The following is a 27,973-nucleotide window of genomic DNA, read 5'->3' as shown; positions in this document are numbered from 1 at the left end:
GCCTGTGTTTTTGGTAACAGAACAACTCCTTCTTAACATGCATAAAAATTAACCTGCAATCCTCTTATATTTATAAAGCAGTAAAATGGATTTGGCTAAGGAATTTGGAGCTGTTACAATTTTTTTTTGGTCTGCCATAGAAGTTACAAATCATTCAGCAATGAAGTGTGATGTAAGACTATGCTGAAGAATCCTCTATCTTGGTCTGAAGAGTCCAGCAAGGTGAAGGCCATTGCTCCAGCTTTGCATTGTTTGATTCAATGCAATGATCTTCTGTCAGCTTAGGCTGATATTTACCATGCATTGATTCATGGTCTTTGCAGGCTGCAGGTGGCATTTGCCCAGAAGACATATATCTTGTATAGGCATTTATTTCCCCTTCAGCAACAGAGTCTTGTTGGCTTGGATTATGGGATCTTTCAGGTAAGCTAATATAATTGTGATCAACAACTACTGCACCCTGTAAAAAGTAATGTTTGTCTGTAAAAGAAAAGTAGACATTAAATTAGACCCTTTTAGTTTACCAAAAGCCATACTCAAAATGTTCATGAGGTGCTAACTTACTTTTCAGAACAATTTACATGTTAGGTAGCACAGTGCTATGTTTTGGACTTAGTATGAGAACAATGTTGGTAACATACATAATGCTTTTAGTTGTTTCTAAGTAATGTTCATACTAAGTGAAGGACTTCTCAGCTTTCCACAGTCCGCCAGTAGGGAGGTGCACAAGAAGCTGGGAGGGAATATATGCAGAACGGCTGACCTGAGATGGCTGAAGGGATACTCCATACCATACAATGCCATGCTCAGTATATAAACTGAGGAGCTGGCTGGAGCAGGTGATCACTGCTTGGGCACAGGCTGGGCATCAGTCTTTGGGTGGTAAGCAACTGTATTGTGCATCACTTTTTTTATGTATTCTGCTGTTATTATTCTATCTCCCTTTTTCTGTCCTATTAAGCTGTCTTCATCTGAGCCAAGAGTTTCTTTTTTTTCTGCCCTTCTCCTCCCCATCCCACTGGGACTGGAGGAAGTAAATGAGCAACTGTGTGGTGCTTACTTGCCAGCTAGGGTTAAGCCATAACAGAAAAGAAAAACAAAACATTGCTTCAGACACATAAATGTAAGTATGCATAAGGTGTCCTGTGTGGTTTCTGGTTGGCTGTGAAGACACCCAGTTAGCAAGCAACCCAGGTACATTCAGGCTGGAATACTGTGATACCTGTTCTAAGGGCTCTATTAGTGCACTGACTCAGGGTTTATCTTTATGTGAAGAGTGTTACAAAAGGCTATGAAAAGATACCTTGCTTCTGATTGCCGATTCACACCTGTGAATGATTTTTTCCTCATGTGAAAAATGAGCACTCCGTTTTCAGGCTTTGCCTTTCCACTTTGAAACTCCCAAATGCACACATCTAAAGAATGATACAGAAAATACAATTCTGAATTTTGGAGCAAGGTAAGCAAAACACTCAAGACTTACAAAGTTGGTAGGCAAGACCACAAACATCCTCATCTAAGACGAACTTTTTCCACATTTATTTCAGAGAGAGCACTGCAACTGCTTTGTTCCCATCCAAGGTTATGCCACCGGTCTGGTGGGACAGCCACTAAACTTCTACCACAGCAATAGGAACAATAAGTAAGTTGCAGATAAAAAAGTGCATCCCTGCTAATAAAGCAAAGCCCTTTGTTACAAAGATATACATGTTTCTTTACAGATTAAAAAGATGTAATTCATTACATCATTCACAGCCCAGTTTCTCTCCTCTTATCCCACTGAAGCCACACAGTAATCATTGAACAGTACAAGTACCGTCCTGGAAATGTACCATGATACCAGCGTCTTGGCTACAAAATGTGCAGCTGACAACTTGCATAAATACTAGCTTCTCACATGAAATTCCAGAATTAGTTTCAGCTTTGTAAATGCCTCCATTTTAAAGTGGATAGAAGAAATTACAATCTTAAGGCAGTTTATGCACTTTGAAGAACCAAAGCTTAACAATACATGCCCAAAGGGTGGGAATTGTTCTACTTTTCAGGAACCCTGAACCAAAAAGCAGTTTGTTTTATGACAGAAATATCCTAAACACCAAGTACTCATTTTCCTCAAAATGCATGCAGTAACTCAAAGACAGAATCAATGGAACAAAACCACCTGCCACTGCTTGATTAATGCTGCAGCATTGCAACAGGACATACTGAATATGTAACAAAAAAGTGGCAGTTGATTACCCAAGTCTTTGGTTCTTTGTTGTAGTGCTTCTATTTTAAGGCTTTGGAGGACATTCTTTTCACAGAATCACAGAATCACACAGGATAACCAGGTTGGAAGAGACCCACCAGATCGAGTCCAACCAGTCTTATAAATCACTAAACCATGCCTCTTATCACCTCGTCCACCCGTGCCTTAAACACCTCCAGGGAAGGCGAATCAACCACCTCCCTGGGCAGCCTGTTCCAGTGCCCAATGACCCTTTCTGTGAAAAATTTTTTCCTAATGTCCAGCCTAAACCTCCCCTGGCGGAGCTTGAGGCCATTCCTTCTTGTCCTGTCCCCTGTCACTTGGGAGAAGAGGCCAGCACCCTCCTCTCTACAACCTCCTTTCAGGTAATTATAGAGAGCAATGAGATCTCCCCTCAGCCTCCTCTTCTCCAGGCTAAACAACCCCAGCTCTCTCAGCCGTTCCTCATAAGGCCTGTTCTCCAGCCCCTTCACCAGCTTCTGGTGCTTTTGGTGTTAAAAAAAAAAAAAATCTAAACGTGTACCATCTGCACCAATCAAACTATGCAAAAAAAAAAACCCACTAAACCCAAACCACACATTAGGTTTCCACCGCAAAAGCAAAATAAATGTGAATCCTGTTTATATCAAAACAGAAACACAGTCAGAAAATGCTCTTTGAATATAGGTTGGCCTGATGATATTTCTGGCAAGTTTTCACCAGCCAGTATGAACAGGGCCAAATGACAGATTAGAAGCAACTTTAATGGAATCTGATTTTTAGTGGACTTTAACCATGATTCATTAGCTCTATTTCATGCTCCTCATAGGATTGAAGCCACTTACACTCACTGTTCCTGCTACTGAAAACTACAATTATTTCACTACTACCAGTGTTAGTTTGATTCACGCTGGTAAGTGAATATTTGTTTACTCTGTTAACCTAACCTAACACCAAAACCTGACTCAAAATTTAGGAAAAAAAACCCACACCAAAATTGTATATATAAAAACACAGACACGTATACATACCTTTTCACTGGACCCTCTTACGTATAGCTTGAGGTGAGCCATCTTGATAGGTATTTTCAGCCTGGATCCTGTGACATCTCTTAATATTGCACAGCCATTATCTGTGATTTAATCTATAGCACAAGGACCAACCCATTCTGACTGGTAATGACCACCTTTCCAACAGTTTTTTCTTTGCCTGAGGACTTCATGACCAACTTTAAGTTGAAGGATATTTAATTGCTTTGGCTTCCTTTTGACAGTGATTTTGTTTATGATTTTTTGTTCATCTGAAGTGCTTTTCTCAACCTATGCATAGACACATATGAATTACACTTTCTTTCTCCATAAGTATTCATGTATTTTAATAACAGTGGTTAATAATGCAGAAGCATGCCAGTAAGTAGTTTTGGATGTGCATGATTCATCATACTTAGGACTGGAGAAATAAATTGATTTTATCTTCATAAACCAACAGCCCCTAGGCAATGGTTTTCAGCTTCCATAGGTATGCAGTCCTCTAAGTCAGATATGAATCTCTTGGCAACAGGTCTCTGTTAAGGTTACTGCCTCCAAATGCATAAGAATTGGTATGTTGGAATGTAGGGATCACAGGTGAAGGAACAAAAAAACAAATAAACAAAAACCCCAAACCCCACACTGCTTTAAAAGGTTAGTTACACATTACATTTCAAGCCTTTCCATCTTTTTCACCTTCAGTCTTCTACTAGTAAAATATGAACATATAACATTTACGTGGCAATTCGAGGTTTTCTCTTCTTACAGTGTTTGACTGGCTTTTTTAGTTGCTTCAAAGATTTTGCCATACTGTATTCTCCTTCCATGCATGTATTCATAGTCTCAACAACATGCGGGTTATGATTAAACATTTGAAAATAGGGGGTGTTTTGATCTATCTCCCATTTAAATGCGGACCAAAAAGGAAGGAAATTTAGCATACAGCTTTGTAGATACATTGTTGTACTTCAGTCAAAAGGGAAAGAACCTTCACATACCAAATCTGTCAAATTGAAAGCATAGGCAATAGCAGACAAATGTTCATCCTGGTTATTTGGATGATCACTGCAGTATTTGTTAAGGAAAGCTTTGATTGTCTTGCATGTTCTTTCATTAATGTCATCTGTCTGAGGGTAGGATAACACAATCTGTTTCATTCCAAACAGTGCGAACAGTTCTTCATTTATCTTGAAAAGAAAAAGAATGCAATTACTGGAGGTTTCCCTCTTCTGTGTCATGGATCAAATAAACAAACTCAGTTTTCCATCCAATTACAATTGCAAGTAATTGCTTTGTCATTTTCTGTATGTGCTATTTTTTTTCTTTTCTCATTTTTTAATTAAAGAAAAATAAATGTACAGTCTTTCTCAAGAATAGTCTAAAATTCAAATCCAACACACAGAAAAATCTAATTTTTTCTTGGAAAAAAAAGGAAATCAGCCACATAAAGACTTACCCGATAAACCAGCTCCTTCCCTTGATCAACAGGCATTTTTTGAGGTGGCCCATAAAAGGAAAACACATATATGATTGCTTTAGCAATTTCAGCTGCTGAAGGGTCATGCAGTGGCAAGATAACAGCCCATCTTGTAAACAAATCTATCATAATTATGATGTACTTACAGCTTCTGTCAGTACCATTGAAAGGTCCCATTAGGTCTATAGTGACTGCTGTCCATGGGACCTCTGATTTGACAGGACGTGTTTTCAGTGCTGTAGAGGTTCACCACTTGGCAGTGCTGTTAAGCATATACCTAGTGCAAAAATCAAGGAAGACATTATAAATAAAAAGCGATGCTGAAGTTTCAAGAAGATCAGCAGGATCATCCATCATCTTTCAGTGGTCCTGGCTGACTGGGGAAGTTCCACTTGACTGGAGGCTGCCTGATGTGCCCAACTACAAGAAGAGTCGCAGGGAGGATCCAGGGAACAACAGGCCTGTCAGTCGGACCTCAGTGCCAGGGAAAGTCATGGAACAGGTGATCTTGAGTGCTATCATGAAGCACATGCAAGAGAACCAGATGACCAGGCCCAGTCAACATGGGTTCATGAAAGGCAAGTCTTGCCAAACTAACCAGACTGCTTTCTATGACAAAGTGACTCGGCTACTGGATGAGGGAAAGGCTGTGGATGTGGTCTTCCTGGACTTCAGTAAAGCCTTTGATACAGTTTCTCACAGCATTCTGCTAAGGAAATCCTCAGCCTCTGGCCTGGACACCCTCTCCTGGGTGGAAAACTGGTTGGATGGCCGGGCCCAGAGAGTGGTGGTAAATGGAGTTAACTCCAGCTGGAAGCCAGTCATGAGTGGTATTCCCCAGGGCTCACTGCTGGCTCCAGCCCTGTTCAATGTCTTTATCAATGACCTGGATGAAGGCATTGAGTGCATCCTTAGCAAGTTTGCGGATGACACTAAGCTGGGTGGAAATGTTGATCTGCTGGAGGGTAGGGAGGCTCTGCAAAGGGATCTGAACAGGTTGGACCGCTGGGCTGAGACCAATGGCATGAGATTTAAAAAGGCCAAATGCCAGGTCCTGCACTTGGGGCACAACAACCCTGTGCAGTGCTACAGACTAAGAGAAGTCTGCCTGGAAAGCTGCCTGGAGGAGAAGGACCTGGGGGCGTTGGTTAACAGCCGACTGAACATGAGCCAGCAGTGTGCCCAGGTGGCCAAGAAGGCCAATGGCATCTTGGCTTGTATCAGAAACGGCATGACCAGCAGGTCCAGGGAGGTTATTCTCTCTCTGTGCTCGGCACTGGTGAGACCGCTCCTTGAATCCTGTGTTCAGTTCTGGGCCCCTCACCACAAGAAGGATGTTGCGGCTCTGGAACGAGTCCAGAGAAGAGCAACCAAGCTGGTGAGGGGGCTGGAGAGCAGGACTTATGAGGAATGGCTGAGAGAGCTGGGGTTGTTTAGCCTGGAGAAGAGGAGGCTGAGGGGAGACCTCATTGCTTTCTATAACTACCTGAAAGGAGGTTGTGGAGAGGAGGGTGCTGGCCTCTTCTCCCAAGTGACAGGGGACAGGACAAGAGGGAATGGTCTCAAGCTCTGCCAGGGGAGGTTCAGGCTTGACATCAGAAAAAATTTTTTCACAGAAAGGGTCATTGGGCACTGGAACAGGCTTCCTAGGGAGGTGGCTGAGTCACCTTCCCTGGAGGTGTTTAAGGCACGGATGGATGAGCTGCTTAGGCGCAAGATTTAGTGACTGATAGGGATGGTTGGACTCGATGATCTGGTGGGTCTTTTCCAACCTAGTGATTCTGTGATTCTGTAATTCTCTGATCATAAATCTCTACCATTCCTAAGTTATGTCCGACCAGGCAATGCAAAACAAATTAATTTTACCACCTTTCTTATAATTTTTTAATGTTAGGTTTTTCAGCCCCAGCATAAAAATAAAACAAAACCAAACAACACTTAAGGCCAGAAGAAGACTATGTGCAGGAATTCATAGCTGAACTTTCCTCATCCTGAATGTACTGTGCTTTTTCAAGTCCACAGCATAAATCATAGAATCATGGAATTGTTTAGGTTAGAAAAGACCTCCGAGATCATCAAGTCCAACTGCAAACTTAACACTGACAAGTTCACAACTAAAATGTGTCCCTAAGCACCACATCTACATGTTTTTAAATTACCTTCAGGAATGGTGACTTAACCACTTCCCTGGGCAGCCTATTCCAATACCTGCCAATCCTTTATGTGAAGAAATTTTCCTAATATTGATTTCAAACACCCCTGCTGTAACTTGAGGCCAATTATTCTTGTCTTATCACTTGCTATTTGGGAAAAGAGACTAACATCCAGCTCACTACAACCTCCTTTCCGGTAATTATTGAGAGCGATAAGGTCTCCCTTCAGACTCCTTTTCTCCAGAGTAAACAATCCCAGTACCCTCTGCTGCTCCTTACAGAACTTCTCCAGCCCCTTTTATCAGCTTCATTGCCCTTCTCTGGGCATGCTGCAGCACCTTAATGTCTTTCTTGTAGCAAGGAGTCAGAAACCGAACACAGTATTTCAGGTGCAGCCTCACTAGTCCTGAGTACAAGGGGACAATCACTTCCCTAGTCCTGCTGGCCACACCGTTTCTGATAAAAGCCAGAATGCTATTGGCCTTCCTGGCCACCTGGGCACACTGCTGGCTCATGGTCAGGCAGCTTTTGACCAATACCCCCAGGTCCTTTCCTACCAGGCATCTTTCCAGACATTTGTCCCCAAGCCTGTAGCATTGCATAGGGTTTTTGTAACCCAGGTGCTTGACCTTGTTAAGCCTCACACAGCTGGACTTGGCCCACTGATCCAGCCTGTCCAGATACCTTTGTATTGCTTTCTTTCACTCAAGCAGACTAACACTGTCACCAAACTTGGTTGTCATATGCAGATTTACTGAGGGAGCACTTGATCCCCTTATCCCGATTATTGATGAAGATATTAAACAGAATTGCCCATAAAACCAAGCCCTGAGAAACACCACTTGTGACTGACCATCAGTTGAATTTAGCTCCATTCCCCACTACTCTTTGGGTCAGTTTTTTACCCAGTGAAAAGAACACCTGTCCAAGCCATGAACAGCCAGTTTCTCCAGGAGAACAGTACCATACATTACCACCTATAAATACTAAAGGAAGTATGAGGCAGCTGGGATCCAAAGAAAGTCCCCTTTTGCTTCTGCTGTGTATGCTGTGGCTGAAAAATATTGGTAGTACATGTAATATTTCATGCATAACACAGATCAGCTTTATCTACTTGTCTAAGTCTGAATTGAAAGCAAAGACTCATTTTCAGTTTATGTTACAGTTACGCATGAATTCAAACTATTCAGGTGACGCAGCCAGCTGATAGCAACAGTAATATGGCCATAAAGGACATTTACATGCAGTTCCCTCAAGGATCAGATTCTGCCTGGGGATCGTATCCATATATCTTTGAGTGAAGGAGGAGGAAGAACTTTCCCAAGCAGTCATTTGTTTAGCTGTTTCCTGAACACACATAATTGTAGAGGAACCATTTTCATATTCTTATCTGCCAGCAGCCACTCCAGACACACATCCTTGGCATGGTACACTGTATCCTAGCAAAGATATGAGTCCTTGCAAGAGAAATCCCTCTTAAATAGCAGATGTGCCCTGTATGTTTAAAGTCAGTATGGCTCCCTGCCACTGGGTAACACATAGCAACATGCAAGACATCTGGGCTGTAGCAAAAGGAAGAAAAAAAAAAAAAGAAACACTGTTTTGGCAATAAGACCATTTAAAGTTTGATTTTAAGCTTTCATTTTGTCAGCATGAAGTGATGTGTGTGCTTGCTGTATCAAAGTCTTACAATTACAAAATTTTTGTAACAGACTACGTTAAAAAAAGTTCTGTATCTATTAGACCATACCCACTGCTTGACATCATTTGTTACAGAGGTCCAGTAGTAATTAGAGTCCACTAAATTCAGTGTCCTTGATATACCATGACGAATGCCAGCAGCATTTTCATGGCATTTCTCTGTTGGGTAGCAACATACAATGAGCAGCCCAAGCACTGTGGCTGGGAGGAGCTGGGAAGCCACAGCCAGGGTCCTCAAGGTTATAAAAGGTTACAACGACTCTGTTGTGTTATGCAAATTAGGAAGGTAACTGTTGAAGGCGGGCTAAAGTTAAACAGGTTTATAAAAGCAGAACGTACCCTAAATAAAAGGGCTTCACTTGGATCACATTGATCATTATGTGTTGTCCCGTTTTCTTCCGTCAAATGGCACCCGAACAGGGACCCTCAGATGGCCTGCCGAAGTTGCCTTGAACGACTGAAGACGCGGCAGAGGGTACAGAAAAGCGGACCGTAGGTGAGTGCTGTCCCCGGCACTCGGGAAAAAATTTTTAAGGGCTGCGCAGCTTAAAGAATTGAGGAAACTCGCCACTGGCCAGGCGAGCGGTCGGGGAGGAGATGGGGCAGGCGCGGATAGAATCTGCGCAGAAGCTCCTCTAACATATGCTCTCACTGAGAGTAATTACTTATGAAAAAACTGCGTTGCAGTCTGTGTTAACATGGGCTTATCGAAGCGGCGTTGTTACAACGACCACTGCCCTATTCGAAGAAGAAACTTGGGAGAGAATGGGACAAAGACTGTTTGATGAATGCTCGAAAGGAAATAAGAGCCTTTGGCAGTATCTTACTCTTTGGCGGTTAGTTAAAGAGACATTGTGTGATATGAAAGTCGAGCGAGAAGTTGCAGCATCGGCTTATGCTGGTCTGCATAGGAATCAAGAGAACAGTGGTGGTTCATTTGCATCTGCATTATCGTTCCATGAAAGTAATTTACCCACGAAGGCACCACCACCACCTTCCAAAGACTGGCCTTCTCGCCCATTTCCCCCAGTGGAAGAACATGAGGAGGTTCACGCTACCGAAGGTGAAGGACATAAAGGTCCTCCTTGGCCTCCTCCTCCAGAAAGTCCTTCAATTAATTCCTTTGAGGATTCGTTTAGTGAGGACTCTGAACGTCCTGTGTCGCCCTCTCCTGAGTGCTCCAATTTCAGACAAGAATTTGATAAACTGCTGGCAAAGCTAGAAGAAATTCGACTTCGCCAGGAAAAGGAGAGCCGTCCACCTGAACCACCTCCACCCGATCACCCAGGAATGCAGCCACGCCCTGAACCGACTGCACCGGCTCTACCATCGATGGGGTTTGATACCGGGACTGGGGGGACCAGGTGGCGGGGACCGGGAGCGCGTTGGCAGGGGGTAATTAGGGACGCGGTTCTAGAAGGGGTAACTGTGGAAGCGTATCCTGTATTGTTAAATACACAGACAGGGGCGAGTGAATGGGAACCCTTCGATTGGAAATTACTAAAAGAAGTCAAGGCTGCTTGTACGCAATATGGTTTGCAATCACCATTTACACAGGGTTTATTAGATTTTATATTTACGGGTCATACCCTTTGTCCTGCAGATATTCGGCAATTAGTTATGTTACTATTATCCCCATCTCAGCGCCTTGCCTTTTATCAAGCTTGGGAGCATTTGTGTGATCAGGAAGCTGCCACTTATTGTTGGGGTGAGAGGATGCGGCCTCATCGTGCCCCTGAGCTCCGACCCTTGTTTAAAATAGAGGTTGCTTATGAGGGAGAGGAGAGGATTAGAGTTTCTCAGCAAGAACTTGAGGGACCTTACAGTCCGTTGGATGCAGCCCCAGAGTCCGAGCGGGTGGCTCGAGCGGGTCCTGTTGGTGAAACAGAAGGCATCACATCGCCGCTTTCGAACGGCAGTGGGGGGTGTTGTCGGACGGGTTTTTCTAGTTCGCAGCATGAGGCTCATTGTTTTGGGGCGGAGGGGGTGATGAAATCGGATCCTATTCCCGATTCTGATCCCGAACTCCAACCCCTGATCATTATTAATGACGGGGTGGCAGAACCTGATCTTGCTCTTGGTGCAGATCCTGATTTCAAACTCCAACCCCCAATTGTTATTGATAAGGGGGAGAAAGCAAATGCATGTGTCCTAAGGGAGCGGGCTGGATTGCAGGAGCCTGAGGGAGCGCTGTGCTTTGTGATTCAAGCAGGATTCTGCTGGGGTAGAGGAAATAGATTTTGGGAGCAGAATGATGAGATTGAAATCCCTATTCCTGGAATAGGAGAGGGGTTTCCCCGATATTTAATGCCTAGCCTGCCCCCATCTGACCTACGTTAGTTGGCAAAAAAGCGGCAGCCCCCAGACAAAAGCTGCCCCCCGGTTCGAGAAAAGAAAATGCCTGTAACCGCTTTGACAAAGGGACTAATAGCTGCTACTATAGTTCGTGTTAGAAAGAGGACCAGCCCCCCCAGGCTGAGAAAACCAGTGGAGCTATGGTTAGCCTAGCCAAAAAGCAGCTACTGGGTTTACTTTGCACTGCTCACAAAAAACCAAACAAGAGGATTTATTGGCTACTCTCTCCCTCAGCAAATCAAAATACTGCCCAGGACAGCCTGTCCAGGGGAGCCTCCCAAATTCAGAGAGGCATCCCTTACTAAAAAAAAAAAAAAAACCAAACCCAAAAAAAAACCCCAAACCCCACTTAATCTATATGCATGGGTAGCCACCGATGCCCATGAAAAGGACTACAAAATAAATACACGGTGTTTGGTAGCATTATTAGGACAAGACATGTTGTCTCAAATGGGGACACGATTGGTATCAAATTTTGGGGAGCGGCCACTGATGGGCAGCTGGACAAAATCATAGAAAAAATTCTAAAAGCTAATGTAACTCGTTATGTGGCAGATAAGCCTTTGGAGCTAGTATTGTTAACTCTGGTCAAGATCAAAAACATCCTTTGGCCTTTTGGGACAGACAGAATAAAAGTTTCAAATCATAGAATGGATATTTTTACCCTATCAACCGAAAAATACTATAAACGCTAGACTCGAGCTGTTTGGTCAATTGATTATGAAAGGCAGGAAAAGATGTTTGGAATTGTCTGGGACTGAACCTTCACGAATTTACCTGCCAATTAATAAAGGATATTTGGATTGGCTTATGGAACATTCAGAACCTATTGGGATTGCATTAGCAGATTTTATGGGAGAAATTAGCAACACGTATTAGCAAATTGATTCCTTTGATACAAAACCAAACCTTTGAACAGATACTGATGCGATCTGAAACGCCAGTGAAAGGCATTACATTTTTTTACAGATGCAGGAAAGAAATCTGGTAGGACTGCTATTACCTGGCAAAAGCGAGGACAATGGAACCAGAAGCTAATATTTACACAGCCAGGTGATTAATTACAAACTATGGACCTACAAGCAGTGGCTTGGGTATTTCAACAATATACATCACAGCCTATTAATATAGTTTCTGATTCATTATATGTTGTAGGTACTGTTTGTAGAATAGAACGGGCTATGATAAAAGAAGTTAAAAATGCAGTTTTGTATGCCTTATTGTTACAATTGCTGTACCTGTTGGAACAACGAGAGCATAAGTATTTTATTACTCATATACGAAGCCATCAACCTAATTTTGGCCTGGCAATCGGGAATAATCATGCCGATCGCCTTGTTGCTGCAGTTTGGAATGATCCTCGAACAAATCTCTTTTTACAAGCCAAAGCCTCACATGAATCTTTTCACCAAAGTGCTAAAGTACTTAAACGCCAATTTAATATTCCTCTGTCTGATGCACAAGGTATAATCAATTCTTGTCCAGATTGTCAAAAACGAGGTATGGGATTAGGATTTGGAATAAACCCCAGAGGGCTTCAAGCCTTACAGTTATGGCAAATGGATGTGACCCATATTTCAGAGTTTGGGCGATTGAAATATGTGCATGTCTCAGTAGATACTTTTTCTATGGCCATATGGGCCATGGCACAGACCAGGGAATCTGCAAAACACGTAATTAAACACATGTATGCTGCTGTAATGGCATTAGGGATACCTCAAATGATAAAAACAGACAATGGGCCAGCTTATGTCTCTCAAAAATTTAAACATTATTGTGTTCAATGGGGAATCCGTCGTAATACGGGTATCCCACATTCTCCAACGGGTCAGGCAATCATTAAGCGTTCTCATGCAACCTTGGAAGTCCCTTTTGCAAAAACAAAAAAGGGGAGGAGATGTATTGCCCCCTAGTGAAAGAATTGCAAAAGCGACTTATGTGCTAAATTTTTTGCGCCTTACTGGAACTAGGAATAGCCCTCCAATCGTAATTCATCATCAATCACTGGAATCAGGATTGAATAACCAGGACCAGCAAGGTATCAAGGTACAATACAAAGACTGGGACTCAGGTGAATGGAAAGGACCTGTTGAACTAAAAATGACAGGAAGAGGTTCTGCTTGTGTCCTAACATACTGGACCTCGCTGGGTGCCACAAAAGTGGATCAAGCCCTGGAAAGAAAGGAAGATGACGGAGCAAGAGGACCTCACATCGGAAAAAGAAACTGGGGTGGTCTTTTGACAGAAAAGGGAATTTGGAATAACGGTTCTGAAGAGGCTCTTCAACCCGGATATTTTCTAATCTGTGGTGACAGAGCATGGGGTGGAATACCCAGCAAACCAGTTGGTGGACCTTGTTATTTGGGAAAGTTAACGTTGTTTACACCAAGTATACAATACGTTTTTGGAGTTTTGAGGAAAAATTTTTTGCCGGTTTATTAGCCCCAGGAGTTGCAGCTCTTGAAGCTGTGTCACAAGTCAAGAAAATGGCTCGTTGGAGCGTTAAAGCAAGGATTGTTTATCTTGATTGCCATTATTGTATTAAGTATTTTGATGCTTTTAATGGTGCTTGGGTGCTCAAAAAGAAAACGGGGGAATTGTTGGGTAGCAACATAAAACGAGCAGCCCAAGCACTGTGGCTGGGTGGAGCTGGGAAGCCATAGCCAGGGTCCTCAAGGTTATAAAAGGTTACAACGACTCTGTTGTGTTATGCAAATTAGGAAGGTAACTGTTGAAGGCGGGCTAAAGTTAAACAGTTTTACGAACCCTAAATAAAACGGCTTCACTTGGATCACATTGATCGTTATGTGTTGTCCCGTTTTCTTCCGTCATTTCTCAAGCAACTTTTTTCTTCTCTTCATCTGAAACTATCACCAGGCGCATTTGTTTTCTGTCTTTTCCAACAAAGAGCATTTATTTTCTGAAATAAGAAAAGTACCAGCAAGCTATATGCAAGTGGTTTGTTTATTTTACTAAACTTCTGGGCGTGCTTCAGTACAGAATTTATTAAATCAACTTAAATTCTCTTCTTCTTAAATGTAGCTTTTTGTTTACAAATACTTTAATTATTTCCTCCAAAAAGGCAATTGTTCACCTATGTTTATTAATCCAGGCATGAGGCATTACAAGGGTAAGTCAGAATGCAAACAATGTTCCCACAGAAAATTTGCCTGAAACACAAGCTAATGCTGGGTTAGAAAGGAAAGGCAGGTCACGTTATGAGACTTACTGCTCTCCTGCCAGCAAACCGATGTTGCAGTTCGCAGCTTTAGCTCTTCCCAGTCTTCTCTATACATAGGCTTGGCAGGTTTGATGGTTTTGAGAAAGTGCAGCAGACTACAAAGGTTCATATGCTTCCTCACAGGGAGGTAATAATGCTGGGAAGAGCCAGGAGACTCTAAGGTGACAGATGGCCATTCTGGCACTTCTGCCCAGCCACACAGAGCTTCCAAATGGACTGAACACTCCCTGTCTACAGCTGCAGACCTGGATTTCCCTTTTTCTAGTGCTTTGATTTAAGAATTGCAATGGCTATGTGTAAAGTCATCTCTTTGCCTTAAACATTTTGCCTGAAGACTGCCTGTTTGTGTGTAGGGTTCAACAGAAGGATGATGTAGGAGCAGGCATTGCTCTTCCTTGCTTGGCTGGGCTCCAGACCCAGAGCTGGCTGTGGCTGAGTGGAGGTGATGCAGCAGCGGGTTTGACTGAGCAAGTTGCACCCTTAAGTGTCACCACTACGGACAGCATGGACCCGAGTTTTCAATCTGAGTTCTGTGACGAATGTTTAAGTCATTCCACGGGGTGGAATGTAAAGTCAGACTATGTTTATCTCTTTGCCTTAAACATTTTGTCTGAGGACTACCCACTTGTGGCACCAGCTTGTCTGTAGTGCTGAGGTTCAGCCGGGGGAGCAACGTAGGAGCAGGCACAGCTCTCCCTCGCTGGGGTGAAGTCAGGCCCCAGCGAGGGATGAAGTCGGGCCCCAGAGCTGGTTTCAGTGGCGGGAGGGTATGATCCATGGCTGCTGCCCCCGCTACCCCCCACCTGCTCGTTTCCGGGGCACCAAAGAGGCGCGTGCAGATGTGGGTCAGGCTGGCCTTATAAAGGACTCTCAAAGAACCAGGGGGACAGTCTCACTCTCATCTCCATGCTCGCTCTCACACACTTTGATCAGACCAGCCTGGACCACGCAGCCTGGAAAAAGCCTGGGTTGTTTTCGGGGATTCATTTCTGTAACTTTGGGTGGTTGCACCCCCTCATGTCTTTGTTGTGCGCCCTGGTATGTTGGTATGTTGGTATGTTTATGCTTGCTGGAGCCAGAAATAAATAGTGCTTTTGATAGTCACCCTGGGAGTGACCTTACTGGCCTCCGGATCGCCACACAGACAAACGAATCCACTTTCCCCTCTGTCAGGGCCGGACATGAGTGTGTGGCTCGTGGGTCCGGGTTGTGACACTATGTTTTTCCCTGGTATTGAGAACAAGGTATGGCTTTTAGATACACAAATTCCTCCTAGAAAGAACTAAAGCAGACTGAGTTTCCAATTATGTAAACATCCTGTTACACATTAACAAGACTTAACTAGGATGTTTGTTTCATAAAGACTGCATATCAAAATCGCAGCATGTTGCAGTGCAAGACCCCACTTTCTTTCTTCATACCAGTAAATCTTCACTTAAAAATCTATTTTCAAAGTAGTTTGAGAGTCTTATTTTTACCTTTGAAAACAAATTTTTTGGCTCCTCTCCTGGTTCCACTTTTTTCACTTGATAATGTTGTGGGATGATATTCCCCTGCTCACTTGTAGTATGCTGTCTGCTTCAGGTGGAGGCCACCATTTTTATCCGTGCAGACCACTGCTAACCTGAACAAGATACACAGTATTTATTAGATAAAGCAGTTATCACAGTAACACATTTCCAGTTTTTACTGGTTTCTTTGTAGTTGAGAGGTATCCTAATAAAATCACACCTAAGAGGCTGTTACACTATCCAATGCACAGCACCATATCCCCATGCCATCAATTTGAGCAATAAGGAACACTACTTGAAACATGACTTTGGTTCTATGCAAAGTTGTTTTTGTCAACCTATATTTTAAAAATTCCAAGCAATGGGGACTTGCTACATTCACTGAGGAAAGGAGCTCAGGGAATGACACCAGAGAGAAAGAAATTGCTTTTCTCATTCTTAAACATTTGGGTATCTATCAAATGCAGGTGTGCTAGAGGTTAGATGTGTCAAAGAGCCACCCTAGTTAGATAAAAAATCCCCACAGACAAATAGGAAAAAATAACTCCCCATATAGAAGCTGATATAAATTTATTTTGCTTTTTTTATTCATCTGAGAATTAAGATTCTGAAACTCCAAACCAGACTCTGCATGTAAGGCAACAATTCATTCCTTGACACAGGCTGACTTCAGAGATCACATTAGTAAACTAAGATGTAATTAGTAAAATGCGTCATTAGTACAGGAAAAGTTTAAATCTAGCAAGAATAGAAGCAAAATACTTAGCTATTAACGACAAGAACAAATATTCACAGGCAGAAATATTCATGCAACCTCTACGTGATTTCAGTGATTTATTTTTAACAAATCTGCTCCAGCAGCAATGAAGATGTAGATGGAATGGCAGTTTGATCATGCTCAAATTGACATCTACAAGAGTGGGGTCAGGCTTGGGGTCTGCCATGTCATAATTTCTTAATGAATGCTGGTTATCCACAGCATTAAGCAAATTTCTTCCTTATCCTACCAGTGTCCCAAGACTAGACAATGTAACAACGTACAGCCTGCTAAAAAGAGTAATCAGTTTGTCTGCTGTATCTGCTAAGTGGCATATAATTATGGAAAAGTGACATCATCCAGTCAATCTGAAATCCGCCTTATCTCATTATACACTGACGCTATCTGGAAGTCAGATGTGTAAGTTAGGATATTTATTTTTCAATTTGTAGATTCTCACTCATGTCTACTATACTGGGATGGGAAGGAGATAAAGAGCTCTGAAGAGTGATTATACTTGATTCTATTTATTCCATTTCTCCCTCAAAATAAAATGTTGTTATTTATAGAATACCATATTCTACATAAGCCAGGCATATGTGTTATCAATGTCAAATGCATGCCAGGAGCTTCACATTCAAACAGTGGCAAGACCTTGGCCCAGCTGAGTACTTCATCTTGCATATCCTAGACTTGGCTTTCAAAAACAGCCAAGTCTCTTGTCATAACAACATTAGTGTGGTAAAGTAAAATTGTCATACCTAAGAGAACTAGCACAGATAAACTTTTCTCTACTACAATCCTGTCTATGAGATAAAAACATGTTTCAGAGCAGGGAAGGAGCGGAGCCAGAACAGAGTACTGTTTCTAGGGGGTCTTGGCTGGCACAGTAGTTGCTTGCAAATTTACATTTGGTAACACAAACTAAAGCAACCCATTGAGCTGGTAAATTGGGTAACAAATGGTAAAAAGGAAAGTGAGGCCACCGTGACAAAGTTAATTTTTTCTGTTGTTCAGTAACAATCAAGTCAATCAAATAATCAAATCAATCAAATAATTAGCATTTCTGAAGTAAAAGAGTGCAGGTGAAAAGCAATTAAACCATCCTATCTGACTGAGGATATATTCAAGCTTCATTCAGGGCTCTCTTGAGGGCCATTACTCCAGTCACTCAGGCATGGCAGGAAGTCAAAACTGCCTGTTAACCACTGGGAGGACAGACCATTTTGTCACGATACAGAATTTTACACACAGCAAGAAAAGATGCTCTGGTACAATCATTATTCTTCCAGTACTTCTTGCTTGTGAAACTCTTGCCTGATACACTGAACATTCATAACATAGTACATAGTTATTGGTTCTAACTGCACAGCAGTATGATACATCTGCACAGAAGCACAATTTATACTTCAACTGAACAGAAATAATATCCTCTGTCCTGCAATGGCAGTTTCTACAGTAAAAGTCATTATGTAGACACATAGACATAGACATTTAATATATTTATCAAAATCCTGATCCAACAAACTGTTACATGCTTCAGCAGTGTGCTAGAGAATTGCCCAAGAAGACAACATTAAGTGAGCTTCCTTCCTGGATACTTAGTTTCCCATGTCCCTACTCATTTTGTCACCTCAATACCTAACCTACTTAGTGAGAATTAATTAAGGCTCTAGCTCAAAAGGCTGAAATTATTGCCTTGACCAGAGCCTTAGAACAGGTGAAAGGGAAAAAGATAAATATTTGGACAGATTCTAAATATGACTTCGGAGTTGTTCGTGCTCGCAGAGTGATTTGGAAGGAACAAGGGTAACTGATGGCACAAAGAAAACTGATTAAACAAGCTGAAGAAATACTTCACCTATTGGAGGCAGTACAACTACAAACTAAAGTTGCAATCATGCACTGTCAAGGGCACCTGAGAGGGAACACTGACTAGGAAACAGGTAATAGATTGGCTGACTATGAGGCTAAACAGACAGCAGAAAGAATGCAAGAAGAGCAAACTTTAGCTCTAATCCTAAGTAACAGAAATGAAATCTTAGAAAATCAGGAAGATATTAAGATACTCCAACTGTGATTGGGAATTAATACAAGAACTTGGAGGACAGGTCTCTTCCCAGAAGTGGGCACAGTTTAAAGACGGCAGAACTGGAGGACAAGTCTTACGAGGAGTGGCTGAGGGAGATGAGGTTGTTTATCCTTGAGAAGAGGAGGCTGAGGGAAGACCTTATTGCTCTCTACAACTACCTGAAGGGAGGTTTAAGAGAGGAGGAAGCTGGCCTCTTCTCCCAAGTGACAGGGGACAGGACAGGGGGCAATGGCCTCAAGTTGCATCAGTGGAGGTTCAGACTAGATATAAGAAGGAAATTTTTCACAGAAAGGGTCATCAGGCACTGGAACAAGCTGCCCAGGGAGGTGGTGGAGTCACCATCCCTGGAGGTATTTAAAAGATGGATAGACGAGCTGCTCAGGGACACGGTTTAGGGGCAGATAGGAATCGTTGGACTCGATGATCCAGTGGGTCTTTTCCAACCTGGTGATTCTATGATTCTATGACTCTATGAACTGTTGTACCTGCCAGCTTGGTCTGGGAAATTGTCAGGAGGCAACATGCACACATTACCAAGCTAATGACAGATACCAAACTACCATAGACCAAGTGTCTGTCTTTAGCTTTATTATGAATCAGAACCGTCCCAAGGAAAGACTTGGTGGTGTCTCCATACGAAATGTTGTTCGGCCTCCCATATCTAGAGAGAGAAGAGTGTGTGCTGATCCCTTAAATCAGTGATATGTACCTTAAAGGCTATTTGTGTGGAATAACTCAGTCTCTCGCAGATTCAAGAAAGAGTGGATTGCTGCCCCAAACAGCACCCCCATATTTCAGCCTATGTGGAAGGATGGCTCGACGACCAAGGACATGATTTGATAGCAATGAATAATCCAGGGTTCAACACTTGTGATTAAGCCTGGCGTTCCCCTTTAAGCTGACCTTGGTATGTTGGTAGAAGAAAGTGCGTAACAAAAGCACTGAACTCAGCCTGGAAAGTCCCTAAAACGTCAAGACCATTGTACCAGTCCCCTTCGAGTGCTTAACATCTTTTAACCAATCTTGTAACTACTTAAGGCGTGTGGACAGTACAGTAGGAACAATTGTAAGTTGTTTATTAGCTTGTGCTCTGCTAGAATAAGTATATAAGGAGTGTTGTGTTTATGAATAAAGGAGAACAACTATACTCATATTGAGATTTCATCGTTACTCAGGTCCGCATCCCACTCCCACAAGCCTACATCAGATACAGCCTGGGAACTGGGTTCTAGTGAAATCCTGGAAGGAGAATACTCTAGTCCCCGCAGTGGGAAGGATACTACTTCCTGATACTACTGACAACGGAAGCAGCCATAAGGACTAAAGGGAAGGGGTGGACTCATGTCACTAGAGTGAAGGGACCAGTGGCCTTGCTTTCTAGAGAGTGGACTCTGAAACCAGGAGGTGATCCTTTGAAGCTAACATTTAGGCGATAAGTCAGAACAAGTCAAGGGCGAGTAAAATTGGTTTGTGAAATCTGTAAGTACGGTTACCTGTGTTGTTTCTTGTTGTAATAATAAGGGACTAGCTAAACTGAATAACCACAAGGGAGACTGATGGTACAGTAGAGTGTGTTGGAAGTGGCAGCCCTTTGAAAATCTAAAAGGTGATTTCAGGTATATAATGTGCACTAAGCCAAGGGCAAGACTGGGTTAGCCTCTATATCTGCTGCTAAGAAGCACCTCAAACTCTGCTGTTGGCTGCAATCCAATAGGCACTGAGAAATGGAGATATATGCTATACCAGCCCTTGGCTTATGATGGCTGCCTGGACTCTACTACTTTGGGTTATGCTCACCTCCAGTTGCACCACATGTTCTCCAAATGAATGTTGTAAATGTTACCAACATCTGCATGCAAGGGGGGCTTCCAGTCTTAGTTACCACACTCACATAAGTAGGTATTTTTACAACTCACGAAGCTTAACCACTTGTAAGTTGGGGAAAATACAATTGTGGGTGGAAAGAAACTTGAGAAAAGGAGGAGCAAGGCTGTGAATAGGGTGTCCTAAGGGAGAAGAATGGATATGTTTCACCAGGGGAGGACATTGGGACATATCAGATGGTGGGGGAATCCAAAATCAATACAAAGAACAGTTCGAAAAGAATGTTATATGGCAATTAGCAAACTCTGTCCAGTAAGGAAAATCAAAAGACAGTAAGCAATTATATAATGAAATCAGAGAGGAATTGCAAATGCAACGAGGATTCCCCACTTTTGCCAAGAATTTATTTGTAGATCTGGCTGAAAGAATAGCCAAGGAACTAAATGTGTATGGTTGTCGGGTATGCGGAGGTCCTTTAATGAATGGAGAGTGGCCCTGGAAAGGAACCAGTCTGGATCCTCTCCAAATACTAAAACGGAATCATTCACTCAGTTCAGAAGAAAGGATGAGACCACTGGGGTGGATCCTAAGTTCTGAAGTAATTGGTATAGAGTGCATAAGTTGTATAGGATATGGAGAGTGGGTAGAAGAGACCCCCTGTAAACAGGTGTACAGCCACAATGGCACACATGGGACCTGGTGGCCTGAAAAAACCCCTATGTTATTTCTCCAAAGATAATAACAATTGTACCAAGTCCACCGAGGAAGGAGTTTTTAATTGTACTGGAAATAATCCATTCCAGGGGTTACCAAGGATCCTGAAGTTTCAGAAAAACACAGGAAACACTTCTAGGAACTGGTGGAGAGCCCCTGATGGGTTTTTCTGGATTTGTGGTAAAAGATCTTATTTGAAGCTACCTGGAAATTGGGAAGGGAGTTGTAAATTAGGGATAATTCAACTGGATTTTTTTATGTTGCCCCTGGAGGAGGGGGGAGAGCTAGGAATTCCCTTGTTCGAGAACTTAAAGAGGGAAAAACAGTCAGAAGAACCCAAACCTGGGAAGAAGACATATGGTCCCCAGAAAGACTTAACCAGATGTATGGACCCACCACTTGGGCACAAGATGGAAGTTGGGGCTATCGAACACCTATTTATATGTTGAATAGAATAATTAGGTTACAGGCAGTAGTAGAATTAATTAGTAATCGGACAGCAGCCGACCTCCAATTGTTGGCCAAACAGGAAACACAGATGAGAGGGGCAATACATCAGAACAGACTGGCTTTAGATTATTTATTGGCAGAAGGAGTTGTGTGTGGAAAATGGAACACTTCTGATTGTTGCCTTAAAATAGGTGATAGTGGCCAACCAGTAATGAACCTTGCAACTGAAATTTAAAAAATTGCACGCCCCAGTTGTCATGGTCCACTCATAAGTGGATGTGTGATAGTTCGTTTCATTTACGATTTCAGAGTGCAAATAATTCAAAGAGTCAAAGGACTCAAATTTCGATCTAAACTGGCGCTTTATTAATTGTGCTCATAAAGCGACTTACGATAGAAAGAGACAGAGAACAAGGAAAGAGATGGGGGAGAAGAGGGAAGGAAAAGGGGTTTATAGCTACCACCATGGGTCCAGAGATGTCCGGCGTCTCTGGGAGTCCTGGTCCAGAAAGCCTTTTGCTGTTTCAGTCTTTGATGGAGGTGATCCCATGGTGTGTGAGGGGTCTTCTTCTGTCTTGGTCTTCTGTTCCCCCTCATTCAGCTGCTTTGGAGCTGTCTTTTATGCTAGTCAATACGCCTGTGACCCACCTTTGCCTGTGGGGATGTGCCAATCTCCACACATGCCAAGAGAGGAGTGTCTGCAGGTCTCCTCCCCTTGCCCATGCGCTCCTTTTGGTGGCAGTGGTCAACCTGGGGTCTCCTGATGAAGGCCAGTAGTCATCATCACCTTGCACACATGCTCTGTTGGCTATAGGTCTGTGGTAAGTCCCGTCATTAATCTTCCTGTCTTTTCCTCCTTGCTTCATGGATCTTTCACAATGGTAGGGAGCAGGGAGGCTTGGAGACAAGTACAAAACATTTTTGAGATAAGGAGTTAGGTACAAAGCATTCGTTCCGTACCAGCTCTGGCCATTTTTCTGAGGCCTGCATTTGTGATTCATACAGTCAAGTTCTGAGGCTAAAAATGAGAAAATGTTGAGACAGAAATCGATCCTTTGACTGACTCTTACACCAGTGCAGAAATGGAAGTCTATGTTAGACTCCAGGTGGTGGGATAATCTCTTAGAGGTAGCTTGGTGGAAGAAAGCAGGCTTCTTTTTATTACGTGTACTTGCTGTGTTACTGTTTTTACCATGCCTTGTCCCATGTTTTACAAGACTGAAGAGAAGGACTTGGGGGTGCTGGCAGATGAGAAGCTCAACATGAGCCTGCAACGTGCACTCACAGCTGAGAAAGCTAATCGTATCCTGGGCCGAATCAAAAGACGTGTGGCCAGCAGGTTGGGGGAGGTGATTCTCCCCCTCTATTCCTCTCTTGTGAGACCTCACCTGGAGTATTCTGTTCAGTTCTGTAATCCTCAACATAGGAAGAATATGGTACTGTTGGAACGGGTCTAGAGGAGGGCTACAAAGATGATCAGACAGCTGGAGCACCTCCCAGACAAGGACAGGATGAGAGAGTTGGGGTTGTTCAGCCTGGAGAAGAGAAGGCTCTGAGGAGATCCAGTACTTGAAGGGGGCATACAAGAAAGCTGGGGAGGCTTGCAATGACAGGACTAGGGGCAATGGGGATAAACTGCAGAAGGGCAGGTTTAAACTAGACATAAAGAAGAACTTCTTTACCATGAGAGTGATGAGGCACTGGCACAGGTTGCCCAGAGAAGCTGTGGCTGCCCCATTCCTGGAGGTGCTCAAGGCTAGGTTGGATGGGGCCTTGGGCAGTCAGATCCAGTGGGACATGCCCCTGCCCATGGCAGGGGGCTCGGACCCAGATGATCTTTAAGGTCTCTTCCAACGCAAACTGTTCTATGATTCTATGATTTTTTTTTTGGTATCTCCACTTTCAAGACAGACAGCACCCAACGGGCCACTGGCTGGCATCACGAGAGCACCACACACAGGCGGTCAGGATGGAAGCCGTGCTGCAGATGGCAGCAGCGCTGCCTTGGCGACAGAGGCAAGCAAGTAAAAGCACTGCCGTGGCGCCGGCAACCGCCTCCCTCAGGGATGACACCAACCGCCCCACCCGGGCAGCGATCCAGAACGACCCCCGTCCCGAAGAGCGCAGCCCCCAACGTGCACCGCGCGGGGCGAGGCGGGGCGCGCGGGAGCCTCGAGCGGGCGCGGCCCCCGCCCGGCGCCGCCAGCCTCGCGCACGCGCGGAGGTGTGCCGGCGCGATCTTTTGCCCGCCGCTGCCGCCCCGCGACTCCTCCCCGGCTTTGCGGCGAGGCCGCCGGCAGCCGCCGGGACCCGGGCGCGCGCCTGTTCTGGCAGAGGTATGCGGCGCTTGCTCGGCCCCTTCCCGCCGGAGCCGCGGCGCCCCCGGAAGTGGCGGAGGGGGCGACGCGGGGCCGCGCGGCGCCGAGCGGCGGCGCCGAGCGGCGGCGCCTCTTCGGTCGGACGCGCGGGTAGGTGAGGCGATCGCTCCCGCGGCCCGTGCCTGCCCTCCGCCGCCGGGACCGGCCCCTTTGGGACGGCGCGGGCCGAGCCGAGGCCCTGCGGAGCCGGGGCGGCGGGCGGCGGGGCGGGCGGTCCCACGACGAGCGGGGCCGGGAGCCGCTCGGCCCGTCCGGCGCCCGAGGGCGGGGTGGGAGAGCCCTTTGTCTTTCGCGCGGACCTGAGGCGCGGCCGGTGCGCCGCGATCGTCGGCGGAACGTGGTGGGCGTGGCGCGTAACCGGGTCCGGCTTTTCCGCGGATCTCGTGTCGTGTTTTGTGCTGTTCTCGGAAACCGCTTTACTGAAACAGCGGGGACTAGTGCTTGCAGCGTGCTGCGCTGTCGTAAAAGCAGGTGAAGCTTTTCAGTACAGAGACGTGTGTGGAGTGAGAGGCAGCGTTCCTAAACAGGGGCAGGGTGGTGCGGGGGTGTGATACGGTAGCTATTAAAAGCGCTGTATTTGGGATACGCTGTTAACATCCCAAAAACGGATGATAAATTCAGTGTAAAGTTACTTGGAGAAAAGGAGATTGCTGCCTACGTTGTAATCAAGTTAGGAAGGGAAAGCAGCAGCAGTCCAAGAGCTGAGGATTGTTTACCTGTAGTAACTAGAAAATAACCTGTTGGAAGCTGAGATGGGAGAGATGTAGAGATAGAGTGGCCTATCTAACATTTCTCTTTGTTCTAGTGCTGTTTTCCTGAATTGGCAGACTTGACTGAGTGTTGAAAACATCTGAGTACGCGAGGGTTTTGGCAATTTTGTTGTTGCCCCGTAGTAGTTGTTTTTGTAACGTGCCTCTCCTCACCCAAGCAGGCAGACTGAAGGAGATCAGTTTTGCAACCACCGTGAAGTAAGTGATTTCCTGTCCTATCTAAACCACTTGTAGCAAGTACCTTAAGCTGGAAAGTTATTTGTACACTTTATAGTTTTTGTTACAGTATTTCTACGTCACGTTGCATCCTTCTTTCTAAGTGTTGTCCTCTTCATCTGCTTAAGCTGCACCATTTCCATCTTTTCTGCATATCTTATACATGATTTTTCTACTCTAGTAGCAAGTCAAACATTTTTTTTTTGCCTGGGGTATCGAAATTCCAATTAAATCTTACTTTGTTGTGGTGAAAACTTACGCAATTTTAAATGACAAGGGGAAGCTGAACCTTACCACTTTCAACGATTTTTGATTCAACCAACAACAAAACTATTCTTGCTATGTTGAAGTGATTTTGGCATAAGGATTTGATTGATGTTATCCCTTTTTACTATTCAACATTTGAGAACTACTGATTTTTATACTGCTTGTCTTGTCTGATTCTTTCTGTGGAAGAGTTTCATCATTCTGGTGGTTGTGGTTAGAACAGATCAGGCCTCCAGAAGCTTTCTTTGCAAAAAACTTCTTATCTTATGGAAACTTTCTCATCGCTATAAAGTTGAAGTAGCAAATTCTTTGTGAGAATATGGAAAAGCTATTTTGACATCTGAGTGGAATTTCTAAAAGCTTAGAAGCCAGCCTTCTTTGAAACATTCAAGCTGGGTCCTGCACTTCATCATGATGGCTGTATGGAACACTCCAGGCCTGGGGAAGAGTGGCTGGAAAGCTACCAGGCAGGAAGGAACCCAGGGGTGCTGATTGACAGTTGGCTGAGCATGAGCCAGTAGTGTGCCTGTGTCGCCAAGAAGGCTAATAGCTTCCTGTCTTGTATCAAAAATGGTGTGGCTGGCAGGACTAGGGAAGTGATCATCCTGCTGTACTCGGCACTGGTGAGGCTACACCTTGAATGCTGTGTCCCTTGCTACAAGAAATACGTTGAGGTGCCAGAGCTTGTCCAGAGGAGGGCAACAAAGCTGATGAAGGGACTGGAGCACAATTCTTACGAGGAGCAGCTGGGGGAACTGGGATTGTTTAGCACGGAGAAGAGGAGGCCAAGGGGAGACCTTCTTGCTCTCTACAACTACCTGAAAGCAGGTTGCATAGAGGTGGGTGCTGGTCTCCTCTCCCAAGTAGCAAGTGATAGGACAAGAGGAAATGGCCTCAGGTTGTGCCAGGGAAGGTTCAGACTGGATATGAGGAAAAATTTCGTCACGAAAAAAGTGGTCAAGCATTGGAACAAGCTGTCCGAGGAACTGGTGGAGTCTCCATCCATGGAGGTGTTCAGAAAGCGTGTAGATGTGACACTTCAGGACATGGTTTAGTACGCATGGTGATGTTGAACTGGTGATTAGACATTAGACGTCTTTTCCAACCTGAATGATTCTGTGAAGATTGCCACAAGTATAAGTGTTGTATTTAATATGCCTTGATTTAGAAAGGACCTTGGAGGTTAATGAATGTGATGTTTATCTGTTCTGTGGTTTTGCAGGAGGCACTTTTAACATATGTGAGATGTCAGTTCTTAGTAGTGTTTGACAGTTTAAAAAAATACTGTCTTTTTATCTTGAAGGGAAGACAATGATATCTAGGTTTTTCTAGACTGTTAAGGCTGTTCTGACATATTTGTTGAGTAATGGTAATGGTTCATTTTACAGTTTATATTCTGTGACTGCTAAAGAGTTGAAAGATGCTTTGTGATAGTGACAGTTTTAGCAGATGCCATTACTTGTGCTGAAAAGTGATGTTTCTGCTGGTGTGATATTGGGGAAAACAAATTCTGGAAGCTGTCACAGGTGAGCCCCACCCAGCTAAATTTCAGCTGCTAAAAACTGTGTAATTGAGCTTCCAAAATCCTTTTCTCCCCCATCCCTCAATGAAAACGGAGAGGGATACGAGAAGAAAAAAGACCCAAAGGGGTTGAAAACTAGAAATACAGCTTTAATTAAATTATAATGGTAATAATAACAATGAAAATAATTAGAAAACAGTGAAGTATATACAAATACATGAGATCACGCCCCCACCCCTTGACGACTGTATGTCACCACAAATACTGCAGAGCCAAATACACCAGGGAATGATCCACAGCTAGGAGGGACTCAGGAAATAGATTCAGGAACACACGGGTCCAGGATCAGAAGCAACAAGAATAACGAGGTCCTTACTGGACATCGGCCATCGCAGAAGAGAGCGAGACCCTCGTGGTCTCTCAATTTTATACCAAGTATTACGTATATGGGATGGAGCACTCTGTTGGTCAGTTTAGGCTCACCTGCCATAATCGCTTCTCCGTGCAGTTGCAGCCCCCTTCCTGCCACCTTGAGGACGGCCTTGGTTAAGTATAAGCATTGGTCTTTTTGCATATCAGTGCCCTGTGTTATCCTTTTAGAGAAGGATACTGTCTCAAAAACATGCAGTTAATTTTCAGAGAAATGCAGTTGCTTACAGTAACTCAGTCTCAAAACTGACTAGTTTACCTCGAACTACAACACAAACAAAGAATTTAATAAGTGAAAAATTAAGATACTTGCACTGAAAATGTATTTTGCTTTAAGTTTGGCAGTTCTAAATGACTGGAAATATTTTGCTTAATTAACTGTATAATTACTAGGAAAGAAAGCAGGTGTGGGGAAATGAGACAGGTAATTACTGTTTGAAAACTGTAGATGTTGTGGCTTAAAACTAGAAAACTCAGGCATCAACAATCTAAAAGGCATGTTTCCTCACTGAAAGCTGATTTGTGAACTTAGTCCTGTTCACGCACAGTACAACTCCTTACGTTTTTAGTCCCCTGGGCTAAGCTGCTGTACCATGGAGGGTCAGACTGAAATCCTGCTTCAAGCACAAACATTTAGGTGGCACAGTTCTTGGAAAATAATTCGGGTCTGGAGACAAGATTTAGGCAACTGCAATTAGTTGGTTAGCCTAGCTACATAATATTTCAAGAAATGCAAGTGTCCCTATAAGTAACAGTTATGAGAGTTTTTTTCAGTAGGAAGTGTCAGTAAGGTGGGTACTTCTGGATTCCTGTTGCTTGAGATTGTTAGTGTCTCTCTGGTAAGATTTTGCACATCGGGTG

The 27,973-nt window shown here is 43.9% G+C and overlaps 2 protein-coding genes across 2 annotated transcripts in view; one reads left to right on the top strand and one right to left on the bottom strand.

Annotated features, from left to right (window-relative positions):
- Nucleotides 1–178: 178 nt before the first annotated feature.
- On the bottom strand, nucleotides 179–27,173 carry GIN1 (gypsy retrotransposon integrase 1). The gene is given in 13 exon segments (XM_069881160.1): nucleotides 179–480; nucleotides 3,255–3,546; nucleotides 3,994–4,061; nucleotides 4,064–4,150; nucleotides 4,244–4,442; nucleotides 4,712–4,976; nucleotides 4,978–5,009; nucleotides 8,636–8,743; nucleotides 11,759–11,767; nucleotides 13,786–13,850; nucleotides 15,661–15,806; nucleotides 23,489–24,306; nucleotides 27,060–27,173. Coding segments are annotated over 13 exon segments (2,505 nt in total).
- The window catches only part of PPIP5K2 (diphosphoinositol pentakisphosphate kinase 2), a 50,248-nt gene continuing 47,043 nt past the window's right edge, over nucleotides 24,769–27,973 (top strand). The window contains exon 1 of the mRNA XM_069880413.1: nucleotides 24,769–24,876. The gene's annotated coding sequence lies outside the window, so the exon portion shown is untranslated. The remainder of the gene's footprint in view (nucleotides 24,877–27,973) is intronic.

Source organism: Phaenicophaeus curvirostris, chromosome Z (assembly GCF_032191515.1).
Source record: "Phaenicophaeus curvirostris isolate KB17595 chromosome Z, BPBGC_Pcur_1.0, whole genome shotgun sequence".
Lineage (NCBI taxonomy): Eukaryota > Metazoa > Chordata > Aves > Cuculiformes > Cuculidae > Phaenicophaeus > Phaenicophaeus curvirostris.
The sequence above is the reverse complement of the archived record's forward strand: the minus strand, read 5'-3'. Positions and strand labels throughout refer to the sequence as shown.